The sequence below is a fragment of the Ceratotherium simum genome, chromosome 6 (assembly GCF_057802395.1).
Source record: "Ceratotherium simum simum isolate JZ-2026a chromosome 6, ASM5780239v1, whole genome shotgun sequence".
NCBI lineage: Eukaryota > Metazoa > Chordata > Mammalia > Perissodactyla > Rhinocerotidae > Ceratotherium > Ceratotherium simum.
In genome coordinates this window covers 75749494-75773754 of record NC_141905.1, presented here as the reverse complement: position 1 = coordinate 75773754, position 24261 = coordinate 75749494, and the positions used below count along the sequence as shown (strand labels likewise).

The 24261-nt window shown below is 38.9% G+C and overlaps 2 protein-coding genes across 2 annotated transcripts in view; one reads left to right on the top strand and one right to left on the bottom strand.

The window, feature by feature from the left end:
- Positions 1-8981, top strand: part of PDZD8 (PDZ domain containing 8) — an 80381-nt gene extending 71400 nt beyond the window's left edge. The window contains exons 4-5 of the mRNA XM_004428115.3: positions 1124-1286; positions 5864-8981. Coding sequence (XP_004428172.1) covers positions 1124-1286; positions 5864-8067 — 2367 coding nt within the window. The 3' untranslated portion in view covers positions 8068-8981. The remainder of the gene's footprint in view (positions 1-1123; positions 1287-5863) is intronic.
- A 2658-nt stretch (positions 8982-11639) lies between these two features.
- Positions 11640-24261, bottom strand: part of SLC18A2 (solute carrier family 18 member A2) — a 36567-nt gene continuing 23945 nt past the window's right edge. The window contains exons 11-16 of the mRNA XM_004428114.3: positions 23874-23952; positions 23644-23695; positions 22674-22737; positions 20789-20908; positions 20516-20649; positions 11640-13966 (exon numbers count right to left, since the gene is read on the bottom strand). Coding sequence (XP_004428171.1) covers positions 13862-13966; positions 20516-20649; positions 20789-20908; positions 22674-22737; positions 23644-23695; positions 23874-23952 — 554 coding nt within the window. The 3' untranslated portion in view covers positions 11640-13861. The remainder of the gene's footprint in view (positions 13967-20515; positions 20650-20788; positions 20909-22673; positions 22738-23643; positions 23696-23873; positions 23953-24261) is intronic.

Below are 24261 nucleotides of genomic sequence, written 5' to 3'. Positions count from 1 at the left end.
TTTTGGTTTTTTGTGAACCTTTAGGTAATCAAAAACTTGACTACATTTCCTATTTCTTGAGGATAATAAAATTAAGATTTTCCTTAATCTAAAAGCAACTTTACAAAATCTCTTAACACTCATATTAAAGAATAACTTCCAATAAGGGCTGTTTTCCCGGCCAACATCATTAGGTAGTAGAATTGAATTTCTAGCTTTTAAATGGGATTTATATATTAAAGCAATACAGATAGGGATATATTTGGATATTAGCAGATTATTTGGCAAAGTTCCTCATGAGATATCTTGAAGAACAAAACTAAGAAACATGAGCTGAATAATAATACAATTAGACTGATTTGTAATTTAGCTCAATAAACACAGATTGCATTCTTGTCATCTAAAGGGATATGGCATTCTATCCTTTTTTTTTAAATCAGTGACTGGAATGAGGACAGATAGCGTATGTTTTTGTTTTTTTAATTCACATATGATGTGAATCTGGGATACATACTCCTGATAAATTGGATGACATTCATTTAGAAAACAAAGTGATCTTGATGAGTTAGAACAGCTTATCTCATTAACAAGATAACTCTTAATAAAACATAAATGTAAACTCTTTTCCTTTGCCCTTCCCCAAAAAGGAAATTTAACAATACATCATAAAAAATGGAGGTTCTAAAGCACATCTAATGACATAGAAGATTATTCCCATTATATTTCAAAAAAGCAAGATACAGAATTATATTCACAGTGGGATCTCAATTTTGTTTTAAAAGATATATATTAGAAAGTACAAAATATTAATGCTCATTCTAGATAGTATGATTAAGAGTGGTTTTCTTTTCATTTCGCCCTTCTGTTTATTTCCAAATTTTCTACAGTGAGCATGGATCTTGAATAAGACACACCGAAGATAAGAAAGTGTTTAATTTTTTTGATGGTGCAAATGTGTAGTCTGAGCGTACGTTAATTTATATTGTCACAATAAAGATTTCTTCCCTCCTTTATTTGTCTGTAATAATAGTCACTGTGATACAAAAGTCAGCATCAACTGTAGTGCCCTCAGTGTGTTAATGTTTTCTCATTCCATTATTATGAACCCATTGAATCTATTTTGATTTTTTTCTCTTTATCAAAGGTTGAATTAATAAAGGGGAATTTACAAAGTGTCGGACTTACACTTCGTCTTGTTCAGTCAACTGATGGGTATGCTGGGCATGTCGTAATTGAGACTGTGGCCCCAAATTCGCCTGCTGCAATTGCAGATCTTCAGCGGGGAGATCGACTGATTGCTATTGGAGGTAATTATGCTAATATGCAATATACTTTACATTTACAGAGAAACCAGAGAGTAGATATGGGTATTTTTCCTTTCTTCCTTCTTTATTTCTATAAGCACATATTACTTTTATAATGGAAAGAAATAACTTTATTATAAATAAAAATCTGAAGGAAGACTTAAAAATTTAATTTAAAGCACATATGCTGTTTTAGTCCTAATGTATAAATCTTTAAAATACTTCATCTTTAGACTACTTTTCTATAACCTCTCTAATTTTCCTTTCCTTCCTACATTCTACTTCTCTATTTTTTTTTATTGAATGTGAAAGAAAGGGCAAGTCATCAGTTTCCTTTCTTTATGACCACCACCATTACTACTCTGAGCCTAAAATTGACAGTATTAGCACTACTACCCCCATCACACAGGACTAGATAATGAACAGGAGAGAGACTACTATTCCTTGTCCAAGAGGGCACAGCTGAACTGTCCTGTGGCTCCATATTGGTAGCCCCATATTGTCTCTGTTTGGCCAGCCATTTGTTAATATGCTGTCATTCAGAGTTCAGCCCAAGTCACTATTGCTGGCAGAAAATGTGTCACCTGCATGCCTTCTCTATCAATGGGAATGATAACAACAAAAACTCTCTGTTGATAGGCAGATTATTTGCTTGGATGTTTATGAATAAGCAGTAGGACACCAATGGGGAAGAAGTCGAAACCTTTTCAGACCTTTGTAGTACCTGGCCCACCCATTCTAGGCTTGTCAAGAGATATCCTGAACACAAATGTTTGTCACAGTTGAGCTTTTAAAGGCAATGTGGTATATTCTCTCACAGCTAAGACAATAAATAACAAGGTAGATCAATTCCTAAATCAAGGAGCAGTTATCATTGGTACATATCAAAGAAACTCTGCCTTTGATTCACATCCATCATGACAATAAAATAATGAAAATTATTTACTTGCACGCCTGGAAGCCCAAGTCAGTCAATATTTTCAAATGGAAATCCATCTGATCATGTCATAAACAGCACTTCTCAAACTTTCTTATGTAATCCAATCACCCAGACATGGTGTTAAAATGTGGATTCTGATTCAGTAGACCTTGAGTGGGGCCCAAGATTCTGCATTTCTAGCAAGCCTCCCAGATAATGCCACTGGTCCATAAAAGGAATAGCAAGGACTTGAAATAGACCCCATCCATTACCTAGTTGTTTAACGTAAATATAAGAGTTACTCTCCCTCAGCTAAAAACTACAATTCAGTATAAATTTTTTATATCCACACATACTCTGGTTTGGTTTGACCTACAGGATAAAATTAATTTTTTTCTTTTCTTCTTTTTGTTTGTTGTGAGAAAGATTAGCCCTGAGCTAACATCTGATGCCAATCCTCCTCTTTTTGCTGAGGAAGATTGGCCCTGGGCTAACATCCATGCCCATCTTCCTCCACTTTATATGGGACGCCGCCACAGCATGGCTTGATAAGCAGTGCGTTGGTGCGCGCCTGGGATCCAAGCCTGTGAACTCCGGGCCGCCCCAGCAGAGCGCGCACACTTAACTGCTACGCCACCTGGCCAGCCCAATTTTTTTCTTTTTTATGTTCTTTCATGAAAGGTTTTCTGTTTTAATTACACAAGTAGTAAATATCTATCAAAAATAAATAAATCCAAGCAATATAAATGTATGCAGAGTGAAAAATAAAAAGTCATCCCTTCATAATTTAACATTTGTAAAAAAATAGTATTTATCAAGATAAGGGGCAGGTGTAATACACATTCATTTTTTATAGCTGTAATTCATTTATATGGGTATACAATAAATTTTAAATATTTAGTAGCGGGATTGGTGATAGTTGAAATAAGATTGGCAAAATGTTTGTTAAATTTGAAGCTCAATGATGGAGTTTTTTATTATTTCCTGTCCTTTTATGTATATTTGAAATATTCCAAAAGAAAAGGAATCCAGATTTGGCCGACCAGTCCTGAGAGGCACAGTGGCCATCTCCACAAAGCTCCTGGTGGTTGGAGAAGAGATGATACAAGGGCAAGTGTTAAGTCACAAAGAATGGATTTAGATTGAGTTGAAGTTTTTGCCTACTACAGATCGTTAGGTGGACTTATTTTTCATCTATGCAAAGGTCAAACTACAATTTTGCTGGGATGTAGTGTGGTTAGAAGAAAGCAGTAGAAGTTAAGGCTGGATAAATCACGGAGAGCCATTTTAAAAAGCTCTGAATTTCAGTGTGATGAGTTTGTAGGCTAAAGTTTTAGGAAAATTGGGGAGCAGTATGTTTGGTGATTAAAATAGGGAAGGTCTGAGTGAAGGATCAAAGTAAAGAGCTGTTTATTACTGTAGTTGAAGCCAGTGATCAGGAGGATGTGAACAAGGGATGAAAATGGATTAGAACTCCCATAGAATTGACAGCTGAATGGATCTAGGCAGTCAGCTATCTCTGGTATTTAAATTGGGTTAACTGGGAGAGTGGCAAGTTGATTCACATAGTAGTTGAGGACAGGAGGATGAGAAGGTCAAAGGGGTTTTAACTACACTGAATTTGTCGTGTCAAAGAAACATCCAGATGGTGATATGCAGAAGTAACTGGGAATGTAGGACTAGAGTGAAGAAGAGGGGAGACCAACCAAAAAAAAAAAGTTGATAGTTGAAACTATGAAGTGAATGTAATCCAGGGAGAAAGCAAAAAGGCAGAGAAAACTAATGCCAGACAAAAATGTAAGAACGTTTGCATACAATGGGCAGATAAGGTGGAGAAAAAGAAGAGGAGAGATGATCAGAAACAAATTAGTACAGTGTTGTGGAAACCAAGAAAAAGGAAGGTTTTAAAGGAGAAGAAGGAAGGGAATAAAAATATGAGCAAGGAGAATTGATTGAGCAAAGTCCTGAAGGAGATGGGGAGGGGAATAGGAGCCAAAGTACCAATAAAGGAATACTTCTTCCTCTGAGATAGGTTAATCCTAAAAATGATTGGCAGGGAGAAAAGGTGGCTTCTTGTTGATCTTTTCGGTAAATAAGGCGATGTCATCTACAGAAGAAAAAGTAGGAAGGGTGGACTTCAGGGGACTAGTAAAGGTTTGAAGCTGCTGTTTTGGGGACTTAGTTTTTTAGAGACCAATCAAAAGAATTCTAAGGCAGCCTTGAACGCCTTGGTGAAGGTGGATAGCATAGCTTGGTGCTAGATCCAGGTGGTAGGCTCAGGAGCAGAAAAGGGAGATGGTGGAGCTAGCAAAGCTGGGGATCAGAAAGACAGGTAGATAGTAGAAAAGCAAAGGGCTAGGGCAGAAGAATCAAAAATCTTGATGTGAACATCACTGAAACCTGGAGACTGAGGTTGGAGAGAAAAACAGGTGGTATCAGGAAACCAACTGGACCATGAAAACAAAAGAGGAACAATTGGACCTGGAAATTACCTCAAAACAGATTAAGTTAGCAGACAGGATTTTAAGAGGTGGCAAATAGGAGATTGTGATCAGAGATTAATTTCCAAGTGGAAAGATCTTTGATGTGGAAAAGTTCCAGGTGAGGACCATGTCTAAAGCATGGTCTTACCTGGGCAGCTGAAGTAGAGAGGATATAGGCTGAGGAACTCTGAAGTCAGGTTACTAGATGGGGCTGATATTACTTTGGTTTATTTAGGATGGCCCTAAGACCTTTGGAAAGCAAAGACCCCTTCTCACCTTTCTGTAAGTCCTACAGAAAGGGATAGCTTGGGTAAGTACTGTTTTGGGGAGGGTGGGGTGAGGGCAGGGAACAAATAGAGCCTTTAAATGATACACCTAGAATATCTCTAGAAGAATACACTAGAAGCTGCTAGCATCCCTGGGAGATAAAGGTGGAAGGGAGATTTTTCACTGTACATCTTTCTGTACCTTTTTAATGTTGAACTATGTTAATGTAGCACCTATTAGAAAATAATAAAATGAAAACTTTAGATATTATCAATATAGATGCAGATAGTAACCAACTTGTTTAACTTTAAAGCAATTTATGCCTTCCTTGTTCTTTCTGGTCCTGCAAAAGATTGGTTTAATGGGTAGGGCTAATAAAAAGAATCTATAAAAAGAGTCCATTATTCATAGTATAGTATTTTTGCTAAATTTATTTCAAGGATTGGTAGTCTTAATTTGACTCATTCACCACATAGTTGTAATCCCTGGTATATTTTGGAATTTCCTTCAGTAGAATCACAGTTTCCCATCATTCTAAGTCTGGCTTAATTATTAATAAAATCCTTTTCAATAGGTCTCACTCTGCTCACTTTCTTAATTCAAACACAAATGATGTCATTTAAACCTGTGAAGGAATGGGAAGCAGTTAGGAGTTAGCAGGTTGGCACCTTGTAAGGATTTTCCTGTCATCATTTGGTTTGTAAAGGTAAACACTTTCAGGACATCAATGCATTCAGGGTTTGAGAATCAGTATACTAATGCTTCCAAAAGCTAGTAATATATTTTGGAGGTTTCTCTATTACTTTTCCATTAGTTAAATAATCATGAATTAACAGCAATTATATTTAGCAAATTTAGGTAATTTTTATTGCAATAATTTACATATTTTCCCTTTTAAAATCTTAAAACAGGTGTGAAAATCACATCTACACCGCAAGTGTTGAAGCTTATCAAGCAGGCTGGTGACCGAGTCCTGGTGTTGTATGAAAGGCCTGTGGGCCAGAGTCATCAAGGTGTGGTGCTGCAAGATAATTTTGGACAGTTGGAAGAAAACTTTCTGTCAGGCTCATGCCAACCAAATTATGAAGAGGAAACAACTGGGTTGGCAGTAGATGCTGAAAATAGAGACCTGGATTCTGAATTTGAAGACTTGGCAAGTGATGTCAGAGCACAAAATGAGTTCAAAGATGAGGCACAATCACTAAGTCATAGTCCCAAACGTACTCCAGCAACACTTTCTGTTAAACCCCTTGGGACTATATCACCAGTTTTAAACCGTAAATTAGTTGTAGGAGGTCACCCACCACCACCAAAACTTCCATCCAAAGAAGGAAATAAACCCTTAGCCCTAAGAACTTGTGAGATAACAGACCCAGCACAAGTGTCAAAACCCACCCAAGGATCCACTTTCAAACCACCTGTGCCACCACGACCACAAGTGAAAGTTCCTTTGCCTTCTGCTGATGCCCCAAATCAGGCAGAACCAGATGTTCTTGTTGAAAAGCCAGAAAAGGTGCTGCCTCTTCCTCCTGCAGATAAACCTGTTGAAAAGCAAGCGAAAAATACGGATCACGTAGAAGATGCAGCTGCATCTAAGCAGTTTTTAGCAAAGCAAGAAGTGGCGAAAGATTTTACTTCAGAAAGTTCCTGCCCTCCTAAGGACAGTTCAGATGACCCTCAAACGTGGGAATCATCAGAAATTCCTTATCGTAATAAGCTTGGAAAATGGACAAGAACCAGAACAACATGTTTCTTTGACATAGAAGCCTGCCACAGATACTTAAACATTGCACTGTGGTGCAGGGATCCTTTCAAGTTAGGGGGTCTCATCTGTTTGGGGCATGTTAGCTTAAAACTTGAAGAGGTGGCTTTAGGATGCCTGGCTACATCAAACATGGAATACCTTTCAAAATTCAGACTAGAAGCCCCCTCACCTAAGGCTATGGTCACAAGAACCGCACTCCGCAATCTGAGTATGCAAAAGGGATTCAATGACAAATTTTGCTTTGGTGACATTACTATTCACTTCAAATATGTGAAAGAAGGAGAACCAGACCACCATGTAGTTACTAACATAGAGAAAGAAAAAGAACTCCATTTGGTTGAAGAGGTTTCTGCCCTACCTAAAGAGGAGCACTTTGTTGGACAGATGGGTTTAACAGAAAATAAACATAGTTTCCAGGATACTCAGTTCCAGAACCCAACTTGGTGTGATTACTGTAAGAAAAAAGTTTGGACTAAAGCTGCTTCCCAGTGTATGTTCTGTGCTTACGTTTGCCATAAAAAATGTCAGGAAAAGTGTCTAGCCGAGACTCCTCTTTGTGGAGCAACTGATAGGCAGATAGATCGGACCCTGAAAAACCTCAGAGTGGAAGGACAAGAAACCCTCTTAGGTCTCCCTCCTCGTGTTGATGCTGAAGCTAGCAAGTCAGTCAATAAAACAACCGGTTTGACAAGACATATTATCAATACTAGCTCTCGTTTGTTAAATTTGCGTCAAGTCTCTAAAACTCGCCTATCTGAACCAGGGACTGATCTAGTAGAACCTTCACCAAAACACACACCCAACACATCAGACAACGAAGGCAGTGACACAGAGGTGTGTGGTCCAAACAGTCCTTCTAAACGGGGAAACAACACAGGAATCAAGTTAGTGAGAAAGGAGGGTGGTCTGGACGACAGCGTTTTCATTGCAGTTAAAGAAATTGGTCGTGATCTGTACAGGGGCTTGCCTACGGAGGAAAGGATCCAGAAACTAGAGTTTATGCTGGACAAACTGCAAAATGAAATTGATCAGGAGTTGGAACATAATGATTCCCTCGTTAGAGAAGAAAAAGAGACAACCGATACAAGGAAAAAATCACTTCTTTCTGCTGCTTTGGCTAAATCGGGTGAAAGACTACAAGCTCTAACACTGCTTGTGATCCACTACAGAGCAGGCATTGAAGATATGGAATCTTTAGAAAGTCTGTCTTTAGAACAGCACTCCAAAAAAATAAGCAAGTACACAGATGATACAGAAGAAGACCTTGATAATGAAATAACCCAACTAATAGACTCTGAGCCATTTAGCAGCATATCAGATGACTTACTTGGCCCATCTGAGTCTGTGTAACAGACAGACTGTTTAAACTTTCCAGTGATTAGGGAAAAGTTGCATCTAAAGTACCACAGATACAACCATGTTTAAACCCTTTCACAGTGCACTTGGACTGCTTCTCCACAGTTATTTGCTTGTTTAAGAACAAGAATGAAAAAGGTTGTTTTCGAGCAGAAACGTACAACTCACTAAATTGGTTGTTTCAGATTGCATTTATAGCTATGCTTTTGGGTTTATACTGGGAATTTATTTTTACTAATTTATTTTTACCTTTTTCTAATTATGTAAGCTAACTTTTCATGTTTATGTACATGTGATGTCTCGTGTTATTTTCCTTCCTCTTAGTTTTTGAATTAAATAGGATACTGTCCAGATTCTTGAAATTTTCATTTCCATCATAGTTATAACAAATTTTTTGCATGCCCAAGTTGACAACAGCAATCATTGAGGGAACAGGTTTGAATCTTTATGTTATGAAATTTGTCATCTCTACTTACTTGAGATTTTAGTTATTTTGGGGCTTTAGGGGTGCTTTTGTTTCATTTTTGCCAAATGTAACATGAAAGCGACGCTGCAGTTTTAGCTGGTTATGCTGATTTAGTAAAAAAAAAAATTTACATATATTGCTTTCTATGCTTCTGTGAAATTTTTTTCTAAAGTTTTTATGCAGTTGAGGTATAGTAAGAATATAGTGATTAATTTGAAGAGCTTGCATTGAAAAACAGAATGTTATAGGGAATAAACATAGAATGTAGTTGGTCAAGAATTTTGTAGAGAGGGTAACAAGATTACTAAAAAACAGTAACCAGTAGGATTTTGAAATAGTCTTTCAAAATGTGGCTGCTTTCCTTTTAAATGAAAGTTCTAAACATTTATGATTATTTTTCATCTTCAGTTCTCCCATAGGAAATAAAGCATGTGCAAGGATATTTAAAGTTTCAGAGGACTGTTCTTAAAATGATCGTGTTGATAACTAGTTTTGGCTGTTTTGTTTTAGAAACATTTTCATGCAGAATGTTGTGAAAGAGAGGAATCATACAAAACAGGTTTAATTCTTTGTTTGACATCCTCCAGGCTTAAAAATGGGGATCGTTCTGAATGGTTCTGTAATTCAGACTATCTTCATTCGTTAAGAAAATTAAGTAAATAAAAATAGACAGTATATATACATAGGAATTGGGGCCAATTCTCTGAAAAGGAAGATCTACTCTGTTACTCAGTCCATCGTGTGGATCCCAGTAACATATGACTGAGGGAAAACATGTGAGCATGACCTCTGTTGGTATACCATAAACGTTTTGGCCTTTTATATGCCTATAAAATAGATGTGTATGTGTTTTTCCCTTTTGTAGGTAACTACTATGATAATTGATATATAGTGAAAATGACATGAATTTAAAACTAGATGGAACAGCTTTTATGGCTGGCAGGAAAAGGCATAGTATAATAGTAAGGATTCTGGCCCAGTCTATAGCCCAGGACTCCATACAAGAGTTTAAGTTCAAGCTCTTCCATTGGCCATTAATGAACTCTGTAACAATAGGCAAGCCACAGAAGGGCTCCATGGCACAGTCTCCCCAGCTCTACAGTAGGAATAAACAATACTTGATCTAACTACCTCACAGGATTGTTGTGAGGAAAATAACAGCATGACTGTGAAAGAGCTCTGAACAGTAAAAAGCTGTTCAAATAACAGGTGTGACTTATATGAGTGATAAAAACATTTTTGAGGGTAGAAAGGTTATTCCACTTTTAAAAATCAATACCAATTCTCATTCCTGCTCTTTTATTAAGTGAAATATTAGGAAACTAAATACCTTTCTTGGCCAAGTTTATAACAAAAATATATGTGTATACCCCCATTTTTTGTTGTTTATTTAAGCATGCTTGCATTTTAAAAGAACACTGCTATAGAAGTCTTTATACACCAAATCCTCTGAAAGCTAAAATGTTGTTCTGTAACATATGCTTGAAACAATCTGCCCAATGTAATGACCAGCTTTCACCTTATCGTAACAAATAACTTACCACTGATAACCTGGAAGGCGGAGTGTCTGTAAGTGGCTGGTGTTTATGGATTATATCGTGGAAGTTTTAGTGACATCCAAGCATGCTGCTGAAACTGACGCATTTGAAAGAGCTGTAGAAATAATGCAAAACTTCGGTTTCATAAAAATCTACTATGTTTTAAAAGTATTTAACTCTGTAGAAGTATAATTATGGAAAGCTCAGTAATGCTGCTATTGATATTTGTAAAATATAGCTTTAATGTAGTGCAATATTTTTATATGTACTGGGAGAGGCAGTGGAGGCATCACAGTTGTACTTTAGTGCAGAGGGGGACACTCCAAATAGCCTAGTGGATAGTAAGGTGTAAGGCTTCAATGAAAACAGTTGTATTATATTACATTCCTGATGTAATCTTGCTGCCATGCTATGTTATCTATAGCTAAAAAATAATAAATAAAAACTACCACAGAAAACAAGAATATCTCCATTTGATGATATCTGAAAAAAGTGGTTGCCACATCTCTATGGAATTGTCGCCTGGTGTAATTTGGCCATGCAAACAAGCTTAACAAAGTCTGCTTTTGCTAAACAAAATTGCTATTTTGAAAATTGCCTAAAAACATTAAATTTTGGTTTTACTTAAGTTATGAAATACCAATTATGGATTTGCCTCTGATATTAGTAATTAGACTATTTTCTATATCTAAAGTCTACTTTCTTCTGCATTGACATTTAGATCAATGATTGGGTTAGACAATCAAGCTGAGCAACATTTTAGCATTATTTTGGAATCAGAATTAATAGGGTGCATTTCTTAATATCAAGTCAAGTCTTTTATTCTTCAATATCAGAATTAGTTGAAATACTACGTGGCCATTTTATGATTTTGAAAGGAGAAAACAAGCTAAAAATTTAAGGGTACTGTCAAGTTCTAAATTTAAGTATATCTGAATTTTTTGAAATGCAGTTTGAAAATATTTGGCTCTAACGAATAGTAAGATAATAAAATCTTAAGTCCCCTAAAAGTGAATAAATTTACAATATAACTTAAAAATGTATTGTCTTTATTTCTAGATTGAGATAATAGCGTTCCTTTTATTAAAAAAGGGGCGGGGGAAATTCCCCTAATGCTTTTTCTTTTTCCCCTATTCCTTTTTAAGCTGTGAATCCCCTTCAAGATCTGATTAAAACTGTGGACGCTTACCCTTGAAAGATACACACATGCACACCATAAGTTTTATGGAACTTCTAGGGGCCTATGGGCCCACTGTGTCTAATGATTGAATATTCTAGTTGTTATTTGTTCACAGCAATCAGGAAAACTATAACTTTAGAAATGCAAGGAAAACTTAACTGGGTTTTTCCACATTGACATCTTGTGGCTAGTTACATATTTCAATTTAAAACAAAATTTGCAAAGCCAAAAAGTATGGTTCAAACTAACCTGGAGTGCATTTTGCCTGATGCCTGCCAGCAGAGAAAAATAGTTTTTAATTAAAGATCACACTCAAAACAATACCTTCTTATGTATTGTATTCTGATAATATCTGGTTTATAAAGGAATACAGCAGGCACAGTAATGTTCAGAAGATTTATTAAGTAAAACTATCTAAAACATGACGTAGACAGAAACACTTTAGCAGTCAAAAGAAAATTGAATATTCATTGCTACCTCATGGTTTCTGTATCTGTTTTGCCAGGTACAAACATAAAAACCACCTCTGCTCAAAAAATAAATGTTGAGAGAGCTGTATGTTCTTTGTTCTGATACACACATTAAAATCTTTTCAGTCTTGCTAACTCCAGAATATTAGTCATACAAAAGACCTTACAATTTTTTTCCCCTTAGATATAGCAGATACCTTTTGCTCCCAAAACAGTTCTGAAAAACTCATCTCTTTTATGTTATCTCTAGGTATCAACAGTAGGCATGCCTTTCCCAGTTGTTCTTGAAGAGGGTGAAGCCTTAAAGGCAAAAATAAATAGGAATACGTTACATGGTATTGGGAGCAAGGAGAACCACCAACCCTCTAAGAGAATTGATCTGTAGCACGTTCTTTTTGAAGGCTCTCCCCTATGAAGTAGAGAACAATCTTGCCTTTTTACTTTGGCCATATAAGAGAGCCTCCAAAGCCGTCTTCCAAAGTGGTGGACTTGTGAAGCTGCCCAATGCAAATACGTGACTAGGAAGCTGGTTCGCTTCCAACACATTGCACTTGAAAATCAGACTTCAACTCATTCAAAGCCCCACAGAAAAGCTTCATAAAACAAATGTAAATGAACTACTAGCTACTTGCCTAGAGAATTACCAGGTTGAGGAGTCCTTGTTCTACAGTTCTTTGCTCTTTGTCCAAGTTAACAGAAACACAATTTTAGCTTAACAAAGAACTGACATTAGGCAATTTTTGTTTACAATTACAGAACTATAGAATTAACAAGTATTATTTGAGACATTCCACATTATCTTCACACTCCAATCACATCTCATACAAAACTTGATGTAAACTGACAGTGTTCACTAACACGGTATTTGCTGTTACACTGAAAAGGCACATCAATGTTGTCATGCTCAGGAAAACTACATTACACGGCACTAAGTACAGTAATACACAGACATTTTTAGATGTTTGATTGCTTTCTGCCTGTGAAAGGGGGTGTTGTCCTGCCCACCCTATTTTTTTACCTGTTTTCCTAGTGTGATTCAAGATATAATTTCATTCCTTCTTCATCTTCATTTAAAATTTGTTTTCACATTGATGTCAACAACTTTCAGAAGTCTAGAAAATAATAGTTTCAGACAACTCAAAATTAATAGCTCCCTAGAAAACACTTGGATGACCTCCAAACAGGACAAAGATTATAGTCTGATTTTTTTCATGTCATAGCAGCTATTAGCCTTTTAAATTTCTTTTCTAAAATTTGAACTAGATGTTGATATAGCTTATCATGCTTAAACAACCTTGACAGCATAAGGTACATCTACCCTCAATTTACTTTCATCAGGTAAGACAAAAGTACATATCTTAAAAGGAAAGCTGCTAGTTGCTCAGAACTACGTCTGGGTGCTTTTCTCTGCTTTTAGAACATTTACTGTTTTTCCCTTATTGGCTTTATTGTTTGCTGCCAACCATATGACATGTAAACATATCATTTACAACCATCTGTTTCCAGGTAGATGATTACATAGAAAACTAATGCCAGCTAAGATTCATGGATAAATCCAAAAGATGACTGACTCAAGTTCTTGTCCTCTGCATTTGGGATAACTAGCTTTTAACTCCTAAATATATTGATAGTAACTACGAGCTGAATAACTCAACACTCTGTCACTACGTAACATCTGTCTTGATTCTGTTAAGACTTCCTTCTAGTTTCTCATTGTTGGAAGTGTCTCGGAGATAATGTGTACTTTAGTTTTAAACACTCATTACCAATATTCAGAAAAAATATAAGATTTTTTTGCCCAGGTGTTCGTGAATGTAAGTTAAAAAATTATATTTGATTTGGATTCAAATATTTATAGATTTACACTACATTTCGTCAAAATATATTGTATAATATTTAATAAAATCAAATACATAAAATAAAGTTTTCAACACTATTTATACAAACTCCTAGAAAAGCTGCTTTTTCTTTATAAGGCTGTTGGCAATCGATCATAACCATGGAAAAGAAATAACCTTTGGTTGTTTTACTCTTTCACCAGGGATGAAGGGTATGACTAAGACAGTTCTGGATGAGTCATTTCACTGGAAACACTGTTTTATACAATTAAATACTTGGATGACTTCTGAGGGTCTCAATCACTTTCAGATTCTTCATCATCACCTATCGGATATGACTGGATATTATTCTGAGTGTACATTTTTGTTTTAATGGGGCAGTTGTGATCCATGAGAATAGCCTAAAAGAAAGCACAGTGCATATATATTAACTTCTTGTTTCACAAAGATAAGATGGTTTTAACCTACTGTTGTTACGGATTCCTAATTTGAAAGCTCTATATAGTACCACCCACTATTAGCCAGTCATTTAGTGAAATTGCCAGGTGCCTGGCCTACAAGACCTGGACTTCTATGCTTAGTAAAAGTTCCAGGCCATAGGAGACAGCAGATGCTGTCTCTGCTGTATTTTCATTACACCTGCCAGGGGCCATAAGTCAACTTGAACCTGTAAGCTATGAAGAAAGGGGTATGCAGGTTAGGTTTAGGAAGAGTCAGAATCTTGGAATTAGGGTGGGCTGATCTTGGAAGTCACCAAATGCAACTTCTGTTCACAAACTTCATTGTGCCAACACCCTTAATAAGGACCTGCTCTCTCCTTAATGAGGCAAGCTCTCATGTTAGAAACACACCTGACGCTACACTAAAACTTGTCTCCATTGTTTCTATTCACAGATCCAGTTCTGACACCAGCCATCTTCACAGACTGCCCCTTATAATCTTTTTAAAGACCACTGCCATGGCCCCTTAGATTTCCCTAAACTAAACATCACAGGGCCTTTATCTTTTCATAAATGACATGTCCAGAGCACCTCTCCCCAAATCCTGGCTGTCTTCCTCTTGCTCAAGTGTATGATTTTTTAAAAGAATACATTCCTCTTATAAGCATCAAAATCTCCTGCTTTCCCTTACTGTTACTGAAAATTAAGCAAAAAATAGTCAATTGACCCTCAACTGATAAACATCCTTAACTGATAAGCATTTGTAGTTATTATTCTTCCTGAAAGCATACAGACCAAGCACATAGTCTGATACACAGCTGATGTCCATCATGCCAGGACCACGCTAAGCATTTTCCATGCAATACCTCAACTTCACAGTAACCCTCTATGGTAGGTTGATAACCCTCTGAGTAGGCACAGAGGTTAAAGAACTTGACCAAGGGATGTACAGCTAGAATGGGGCAGATGTGAGCCCAGGCGGCCTTATGCTCAAGTCTACTCTTGCAACACTCCATGGCAGAGTCAGAAGAGTACAGAGGACAGCAGTGAGACACTGGGTACCACTAAAATGAATTCTCATCAGGTATGTCTTTTGGAGTATTCCTCCACGTAAAACTATCCCCCCACTATCTTTTTGTGCAGTTTGAAAATCTAAATGGAAACATTTATCTGGATTAAAATTTATCTTATGTTGGCCTATTGCAACCTATCTTGGTGTTTGTTAGTTACTCCTCCCAGCTCTTCTCCCACAGATTTGATAAGCTTCTATGTGTCCACTCAGTGATTAACCCATTCATCATTTCCTAAGAAATTCTAAAATGATCTGCCTGTGTGACATGTTAAGATAAGGACTTCCTTGACCCTCTAAGTTAGGCTGCCAGCTCAAATTGTCAGCTGCAAATTTAACTCAATTTTTTTATTATGCTTCTTACCAAGTGAACTAATACATGTATTTAATGAAGAGTTCAATTTCTAAAAGTAATTGAGGCAATAGACATTGTACACCAAGACCATTTTCCCCATGTGGATGTGTCCTTGTTACACAAAAAGCTTAATGCCAAAGAGCTCAATGTCTCATCTCCCTAGATTAGTGATCCTTAAAGAAACGTGCCCGGGCCGGCCCCGTGGCTTAGCGGTTAAGTGCGCGCGCTCCACTACTGGCGGCCCGAGTTCGGATCCCGGGCGCGCACTGACATACCGCTTCTCCGGCCATGCTGAGGCTGCGTCCCACACAGAGCAACTAGAAGGATGTGCAACTATGACATACAACTATCTACTGGGGCTTTGGGGGGGAAAAAGGAGGAGGATTGGCAATAGATGTTAGCTCAGAGCCCGTCTTCCTCAGCAAAAAGAGGAGGATTAGCACGGATGTTAGCTCAGGGCTGATCTTCCTCACAAAAAAAAAAAAGAAAAGAAAGAAACGTGCCCAAGAATCACTTGAGAGGGGCAGGTTAGAAATGAAATTCCAGGTCCCTACCCTCACGTGACAGTAGTGTCAAGATGCTGTGAGGAACACCGCCCTAGTTATGTGGCATTATCTAGGACTATAACAGAGTCGTACAGCTGACAACAGCTTACTCGGAACCTACTAGGTATGTATGTCAGTGCCCTCAAGGTCCTATACCAGCAACTTAGTTACCTTATTGCACAAGGAACAATAGGTTCCCCAGGGTTCACAGGTGGAGTGCTCACTATGGGTTAAGTGCTCAGGGAAAGCTATATGGAAGAGATGGGAGTTGAGGTGAACCTTGAATGAGGGAAAGGATTTACACAGCAAGGCAACTGGGAATGAGCGCAGTATGGGTTATTTACCAAATGGATCATTAAGTAAAACAGGGACACTAAGTAAGCCAGCCTGGCCACCATAGAGATCTGATCAGGAGGCACGTGAGACATTAACTGGAAAGTTTAATGGAGGCCAGACTGCAGGGCCTTGAATGCCAGGCGGGGAGCCTTGACCCTTGCCCCGTAGGCAGTGAGGTAGCCTTGGAAAGGATGGCCATGATTCTACCTTATTCATAACTGCCTTCTATCTCTTGGTTCATCCACCATTAGACCTGACTGCATATATGTAGACTTCTTAAGGACCCCCCAGAACCCAGCACTGGGCACATAATATGGACTTGACTAAAAACTGCATTGTAAGGGAAGAAGTTCAGTCAGACTGATTATTTGGCATCATACCAACTTAAATGGTCAAAATTTATCAATTCAGCCAAACCACATTTGTTCACCAGCCTATCTGCTTCAGGTAAAGAACTTTTTCTTCCTTGAAATATTGGTTTCTAGCTTCTAAAACCTAGCTTACTGGCTTCTGAACCTCTTCTGAAAGATTTAATGTGCAATAGTTTTACTTTTATAAAAAGTTATACATGAATAAATAAGCTGGATGGCATGTAATATTCCAAAAGTGCCATGAAAAGAGAGACAAGAACAGCATCGAGTGGGTAAGTCAGGTGTGTGAGAGACGTGTACAGCATGGCCCGGGGGAGCTGCCAGGCAATTGAAACCAGCATTCCGTGCACTGCACCAGGGAGGAAGGTGCATTTGACTCTCAACTGAAGAGAAGATAAAAAGGAGGTGGTGGTGGTTTGAAATCAGAGCAAAGCCCTGTTACTGAGAGTTGAACCCCAGCCCCTGACAAATGCCTGGTTTCCTCTCAGTCACAGAGTCAGCATCTTCAAAGTGGTAAAAACATCGTGGGCCCAATGAAGTGCAAAAGTAATGCAAATGTGAAGCTGGGATAGTGAAACAGTGAAAGCATTAAAAGGTAAGCACTCCAGGCTTTGAGACTTTGATAGATACCAGGCCTGCACGCTAGAAAAGTTTTATTTAACATACATAAGAAAAAATTAGTGATGGTTTTGCGCATCCACCATGTAAATCCTCTGCAAACAGACAAATTTCTCTAAATAGATTATAATAGGCAGAGCATATTCAGTCTCCTTAGCTTCTGGCCTTGCGATCCTTGCCCGACCCACAGCATCCAGACCTACCCCCCAGAAAACAGAGTAGCGGGAAGGACTATACGGGACGACTGTCAGAGAGCTCAGTCACCCAGAAAAACAAAGCTGCAACCCCAAATCACCTACTTTCCTGTCTGGCAACAACTAGAAACTTCAAGAGTAAGATGTAAGAAATGTGACCTATCTTTAAAAATAATTTTTCAACCTGGAGAACAAAAATCCATACCAGAACACAACTATTCTCAACTGGATACTTTGAGAGTTACAGGCTGCACATAATTGTCTTATAACTGGAACGCACATTTTCTCAAATGACAGTGTTGATATTTCTTATACATGCAGAGGAACTTGAGGAACAAACAGGTTTTTTCCTCCACCTGTATTGGTAATTCAACACTGACTGTAAAAAAACAAATCCAGTATACCAAATGGAAGAAAAACTCAAGTGCTCTCCAACTAGTTCATGATTCTAGGACTGGGGAGCCATGAAAACAGCATTAGATCTTTCAATACAGAATAGCTTAAGTCCAAACACCTCATCCTCAGAATGTTGCCTAATGAAAGAATCATTTGCTATGGTCTGTACGTCTTATTCTGGCTCCCACGTCCCCCTGCATTTGGGAACTGGTAATCCTGAACGCCAGCTCTTGTCCGTATTGGATTTTCTCAAGTGGGCAGTAATCAATCCCTCCTCCTCTGTGGCACACTGCTGTCTTGCCCTCGCTGCCCCTCATCATTAGCTGCTATCAGTTTCCACCCACTTTCTTCCTGCTCGGCTTGCACAATGAGTTGGCAGCAGCTGTTGGCTGCCCCCCTCAAATGTTACCATTATGCCAGTCAAATGGCATCCAACGTGATGCCTTCAATTATGTGCATCAATTATGGGCAGCGAGATGCACATTTTCACGATTTTAATGATTCATCTTGCAAAGCACTTATTAAGGATTTTGACATTTTACAGTGAAAGTGACTTTCTGGAAGCCTGTAATTCTTGTTGCTTTGCCTTTCAGGATTGTGTCTTCCATTTCTTTTGGCATTTTTCTTTTTAAATGAACTAAAACATTGGTTTAAATCTGGAAAGAGAAGAGGTACTGAGGCCTGCCTTCTGCCAGTCATTTTGGGGATCAGAGTGGTAGCTGGCTGGGCAAGCTCACCTCCCCCCATCCTCTGACCTCATCCATTTCCTTCAAGACCTCAGATAAGCCATCAGGCTGCTGCCGACAAACAGATAACACAACAGCCACTAACATCTGCCACCTTGGCTGGGAAGCCCATTCAGCAGCTCTGGGGCCTGAAAAGCAAAAGGAAGCTTTCACTTCACAGAGGGGAGAAAGGGAGGATACTGCGGGACCACTGAGCTGATGGAGTAAGTCAGCGAGTTAGTAAAGCAGGAAAGAAGAGCGGGTGGTACTGGAAATAGAAACACATTTATTGAGCATTTACTGTGTGCCAGACTTGGGGCTAAGCACTCTGCTGGGATGCTTTCATTTAATCCTCATAACAACCCTAGGAGGCAGATGCCATCATTTCCCCAGGAGACAGTTCGGTTCCAGGGCCTGTGCTAGCCCTTCACTCTCTCCCACAAGTCTTAAAGAGTCTCCTGGGTGACAGAGCATTTATAAGTGATTTTTTGTCAAAAAGAGTTGGGAGTAACCTTCATTCAGCCTTAATCAAATCAATACGGTGGCAACAGAATGACAGTTTTCAGTTGTTGCTCTGAGAATTTTCTGACCACAGTTTGGGCAAGGCACTGTGCTGGGTCAGCCAAACAAAGATGCATAGGGACCCTACCCAACCAGACTGGAAAACAGGTAAGTCCCTAAGAGTCTGAGAAAGTGCTACAGGCGTTCAGAGCTGGAGAGGCATCTAAGGTAGAGGAAGGCAGAGAGGATGGCTTCCATCAGAGTATTTCCACAGCACCTCCCACTCCTCTTCTTCGAGTCAAATGGGTCACGAGTAATTCAACATTATCTAGTTAAACCCTATCTAACAAAGGGCACAAGACCACTGCTCAGGGCTGGATATGTTTTTAAAATATATTGAACAAATTAATGAATGCAAAAAAAAATGCCCAAAATAAATAAGGCTGCACATAACCTAACTGTAGGGTCCGTGTCTGTCTTGAAATCCACTCTTTGGGGAAAATCATAAAAGGGCAGTTCAAGAAATGCCAAAGTTTTAAGACCTATTTCAGTTCAACCAGCAGAAAGAACCTCTGATGTACTCCCAAGAGAGCATCACAAATGGACCTCCTGTCCATTCCTAAACACAAAGATAGCATCTCCCAGCATTCATTCTTTAATCCAAGGCACTCTTCCTTCAGCTGGATGAATATCACCATCTGATGTTTAAAAAATCAGCAACACCACCACCAGGTATGAAAAATTATTAGAAAGGTTAAAATGACTGTTGCATTTCAAAATTCACATTTAGAATCAAAAAGGTGGAACTTGTTCAAGAGAGGAACACTTTATACTCAATACTCTATCCTGCCTATAGCTATGATTCTGGTCATGATATTATGAATTTAAAGGTTATACATGCTCATGTGTGCCCAAAGGTGCATATATGATAGTTTTCCATAAGGGTCTGTTACCTACACTAAAACCATCTCCAGAATCTTCTACAATAAAGACTAAGATACTATTACTGAAAGCTGTAAGGGTTAGGAGAAATGCAAACAGCTCCAAAAATGGCTAATCTTAGGAGTAAGCGCAGGAGGCAAAAAAATTACGTCCAAGATTTTCAAGAACCATAGAAAATTAAATTGAACTACCCCATGTTTATATTTGGTTGACAAAAGAGATACACTGACTGTTAATCTATGTACAAAAATAACTTCATTCTTCACATTTATAAACTAATGCTGGATACAGTAGAAGTAGCTGCCGTATGTGGTATAAACTAAAAAGGAACTCTTACCCCATTTATGTTTGGAGAGTTCTACCCAAAAGGAGCAGAAATATATACCATGAGGAAACTATCCAGAAGACCATGCTCAAGTGATCAAGAAACACTTCACTGTATCCTAAAATTTCCTTACCATTTTCTCTTCCTTGGCAGGTGGACTTCGAAGAAAAAAGCAGAGAGGAGCAAAAAGAATATCAATTATTCCAATAATTGTCATGAGCCATGGAAATCCAATTGTCTTTGCGATAGCCCCACCAGCAGAAGGACCTTTCAGGAAACAGAGAATGAGATAAAGTTCTCCAAGTGTCTTGTAGACAGAAAGATACAAAGGTTTAAATAATTTTTTGTAGGCATCGTCTATCATGCATTGAGATAAAAGGTTGTTTTGAAAAGCCAGTGTCCTCACCTATAGCATATCCCATACAAAATGCCACATCTGCAATGGCGTACACACTCCCATAGACAGACACGTGCCGCAGGTCTACCAGGTAGCCCATGATGGGCATCATTGATGAATCCACCATTCCTGTGAACAGTCAGAGAACACAGTTCACGGGAAACTGATGTAAACCGCAAATGGGCTGAATGTCAGGGATTGTGTCCTAAACTAACGACCCTACTGGCTCTTCACTTTTTGCCATCACCACCTGCAAGTCTTGAGGCAGACTCCCTACAGCATACCTTTCACTGAGGAAAGATGGTAGAAGGCAGCTGAGGCTGGAGCTGGAACCCAGGCCACCATTTGCCTGTTCTCTGCCTTGCCACACCCTTCCTCCACTGCCTGAATGGCCTGTCTTCCAGTGGAGGGCACCTGGTCTTCTGGTGACTCACCTGCCCTTCATCAGATCCAGTGGGTCGCTGGTTACTGGCTATGTGGGCCCCTAGCCTGCTTCCTGTTGATGCTTTCCTGATTGACTGTTTTCTGGTCCACTCTCCCTTGCCCTCAAAGACTGCACACACCTAACATGCCTCACCGAGTCTCCTCCCCATCCACACCTTGGCCCATACTTCAACTATGAGAATTAAAGCTGGAAAAGTACTAGGGAAGATCAGAAGGTACTAGAACATAAAGGAGTCTGAGGGATCATCTGGCCCTACTCAGGAAACTAAAATCCAAAGAGATTTCCTCATTTCATTGGCTAAAAAAAACCCAATAAACCACCACCATGACCAGTATTAGACTCTCTGGTTGTCTTGAATAATCAGGGACAGGTAGCATAAAGAGTGAGCACATATGTTCAGAGTTCTGGGTTCAAATCCCAAGCTGGGTGACATGGTCATGCTTTATCTCTATGAACATCAGTTTCCCCATCTATAAAATGGGGATGATGATGATTGGCTAAAATGAGACAGGGTTTGTGAACACACCCAGTGGAGCACTCAAATGTTAGTTCCCTCACCTCCACCAGAAGGTACCAGAAGCAGAAAGATGAGGGAAATTTTTTTATTCAACTAGTATTTTCTGATCACCTAATATGTACAAGGCACTGGGGATATAGGGGTGAACAAAACAAACATAAGAGTTGGACGTTAGGCAACGAGTTAAAAAAGGAATTATAATTGTGACTGATGCTACGAAGGCGCTGTGAGAGGATATGTACTCATCAGGGGAGCCTACCCAGGTCTGGGGGCTCAGCAAAGGCTCCATTCTTTCTTTCTGCTCTACCACTCAAAAGAATAAACTCCTGCCTTTATCCTGTGATAGACTTAGCATTTACTTTTATCATGACCAATCTGTATATTATAAGTGAGAGACAAACATATACTATTTATCCAAAATATTAACAAGATTGTTCCTAAATATTAGTTATTGTTCTTCATGTTACAAAGACTCGCCTCCTTTGCCCATGAAAATTCCGGCAGCACAGGTGGTCATCAATACAGCAGTCCACATTTGCTGCACCAAACCTTACAAGAAAACACATGTGAAGTCTTTGTCCCCCAGCCTCATATAAAAAGGTCTGCTGACAGATCTGAGCCCAAACAAATGTGCTCTAAGAGAGGGATTCTCTCGTTTGCCCAAGTGCAGCAGTGGAGTATCAGCTGGCTTCTGTAAATATCAGGCTTTTAAAAATACCAGTTTTCAGGAAATAAATGACTAGCACGTGGAAGCAGATATCTTTCTGTGGACGCTCTACAGGCCATACTTGAGCTCGGCTGACCACAGCCTTCTCTCAAGCTTCTAGAAATTTTAGGCTGAGTAACTATAGTCTGCCTAAGTGAGAGGAAATCTTTCTTAGGAACAGGGAAAACAAAGTTTTAAATTTAGGCACAAAGCTCGTGTGACTTACCAATTGCAAAACCAACTCCAAAGTTGGGAGCTATGAGTCCATAAATGTTTTTTGCAAAAGGAATCTGTAAGAGGAAATAAACATTATACTAAAATAACATGATATCCAATTCTAAATCATCTTGGAAAGACTTAAAAATGTTTTCTCCAGCCTAGTATGTGTTCCCTTCTGAAGGAAATGGAAGGAGGAAGATGGGGTTTGGGGAGAACTGGACCCTCTAAATCTTTAAAAGCTCAAGCTGAAACATGTTTTGTGACCACCATGAAAAACTAGTCAACTGCTGTATGCGAAAGACCAGCCTAGTCCACACTCCATTTTTGACAAGGACCAGAGGCCTCATTTGGGGTAGATATTGGTCACTGGTAGAAGATGTTTTAGTCTAGAAAAACATCTTGCTATTGTTTCAGGCTAGATACCCTAAAGTGTTTATGATATTGTAATGTTTCAGATAATAGTGGGGAAAAAAGTGAAATATCAACTATGTAATAAAACATTCAAATAACTTCCAACTGACATAAGATGAGAATCTATCCCTTGGGGAGTCTTGTCCAAAATTTTTAAGATGATAAAAAATTGAAAGGGGCCAGCCTGGTAGCATAGTGGTTAAATTCGCGCACTCCACTTTGGCAGCCCAGGGTTTGCAGGTTCAGATCCCAGGCGTGGACCTACGCACCGCTTATCAAGCCACGCTGTGGCAGGCATCCCACATATAAAGTGGAGGAAGATGGGCATGGATGTTAGCCCAGGGCCAGTCTTTCTCAGCAAAAAGAGGAGGATTGGCAAAAGATCTTAGCTCAGGGCTAATTTTCCTCACCAAAAAAAAAAAAAAAAGGAAGAAAATGAAAGATGTGATAAAACTAAATATCAACAGACTTCAAACTGCTATAAAATATTTCTTGGTGATTCTTGCCCAAAGCAAAAGTTTGATTTACAGACTGTTTCCACTTGTCAAATATCATCTTTTACTCACACATAAAATGCTGACTCCAACAATTATCATTCCTAGAAGAGCACAAAGCCACCTATCAAAAAAACAAAAAAGCACCATCAATAAATGATTGTTCAATATTTTTCCCCAGTCCAAATTTTCAATGGAAATCAAAACAATTACTTGTAATAGCTAAAGTAGAAACACTTAGAATTTTTTTAAAAGAACTACATTGTTATAACAGAGTGAGTGTTGCCTCCATTTCATCTTACCTCCCCATTTTGTGCGCGAGTATCCCGAAAATATTGGTTCCAATGAGATAAGAGATACTAGCTGGCAAGAAAGCAATGCCTGTAAATTAAAGGACACCTTATCAGTACTGATATCAGTCAAATATTAAAAAAAACTAATAACTGTAGACACCACCACGGTGATTAGAGCACAGGAAATGAAGCCCTGGGGCCTGCACCCAAGCAGCCAATATCCGGCAGCTGACGGATCCAATCTGGACCCCATGCAGCTTATCCGTCCGCACAAAGCTGCTGAGACACTCCAGAAATGAAATTCATTCCTCTATCAACCACTTCATCTCGCCTCCATCTCTGCTGGTGGTGAGGCTTACCCGTGGACCGAGACCAACAGACCGCGGCTGCTGGAGCT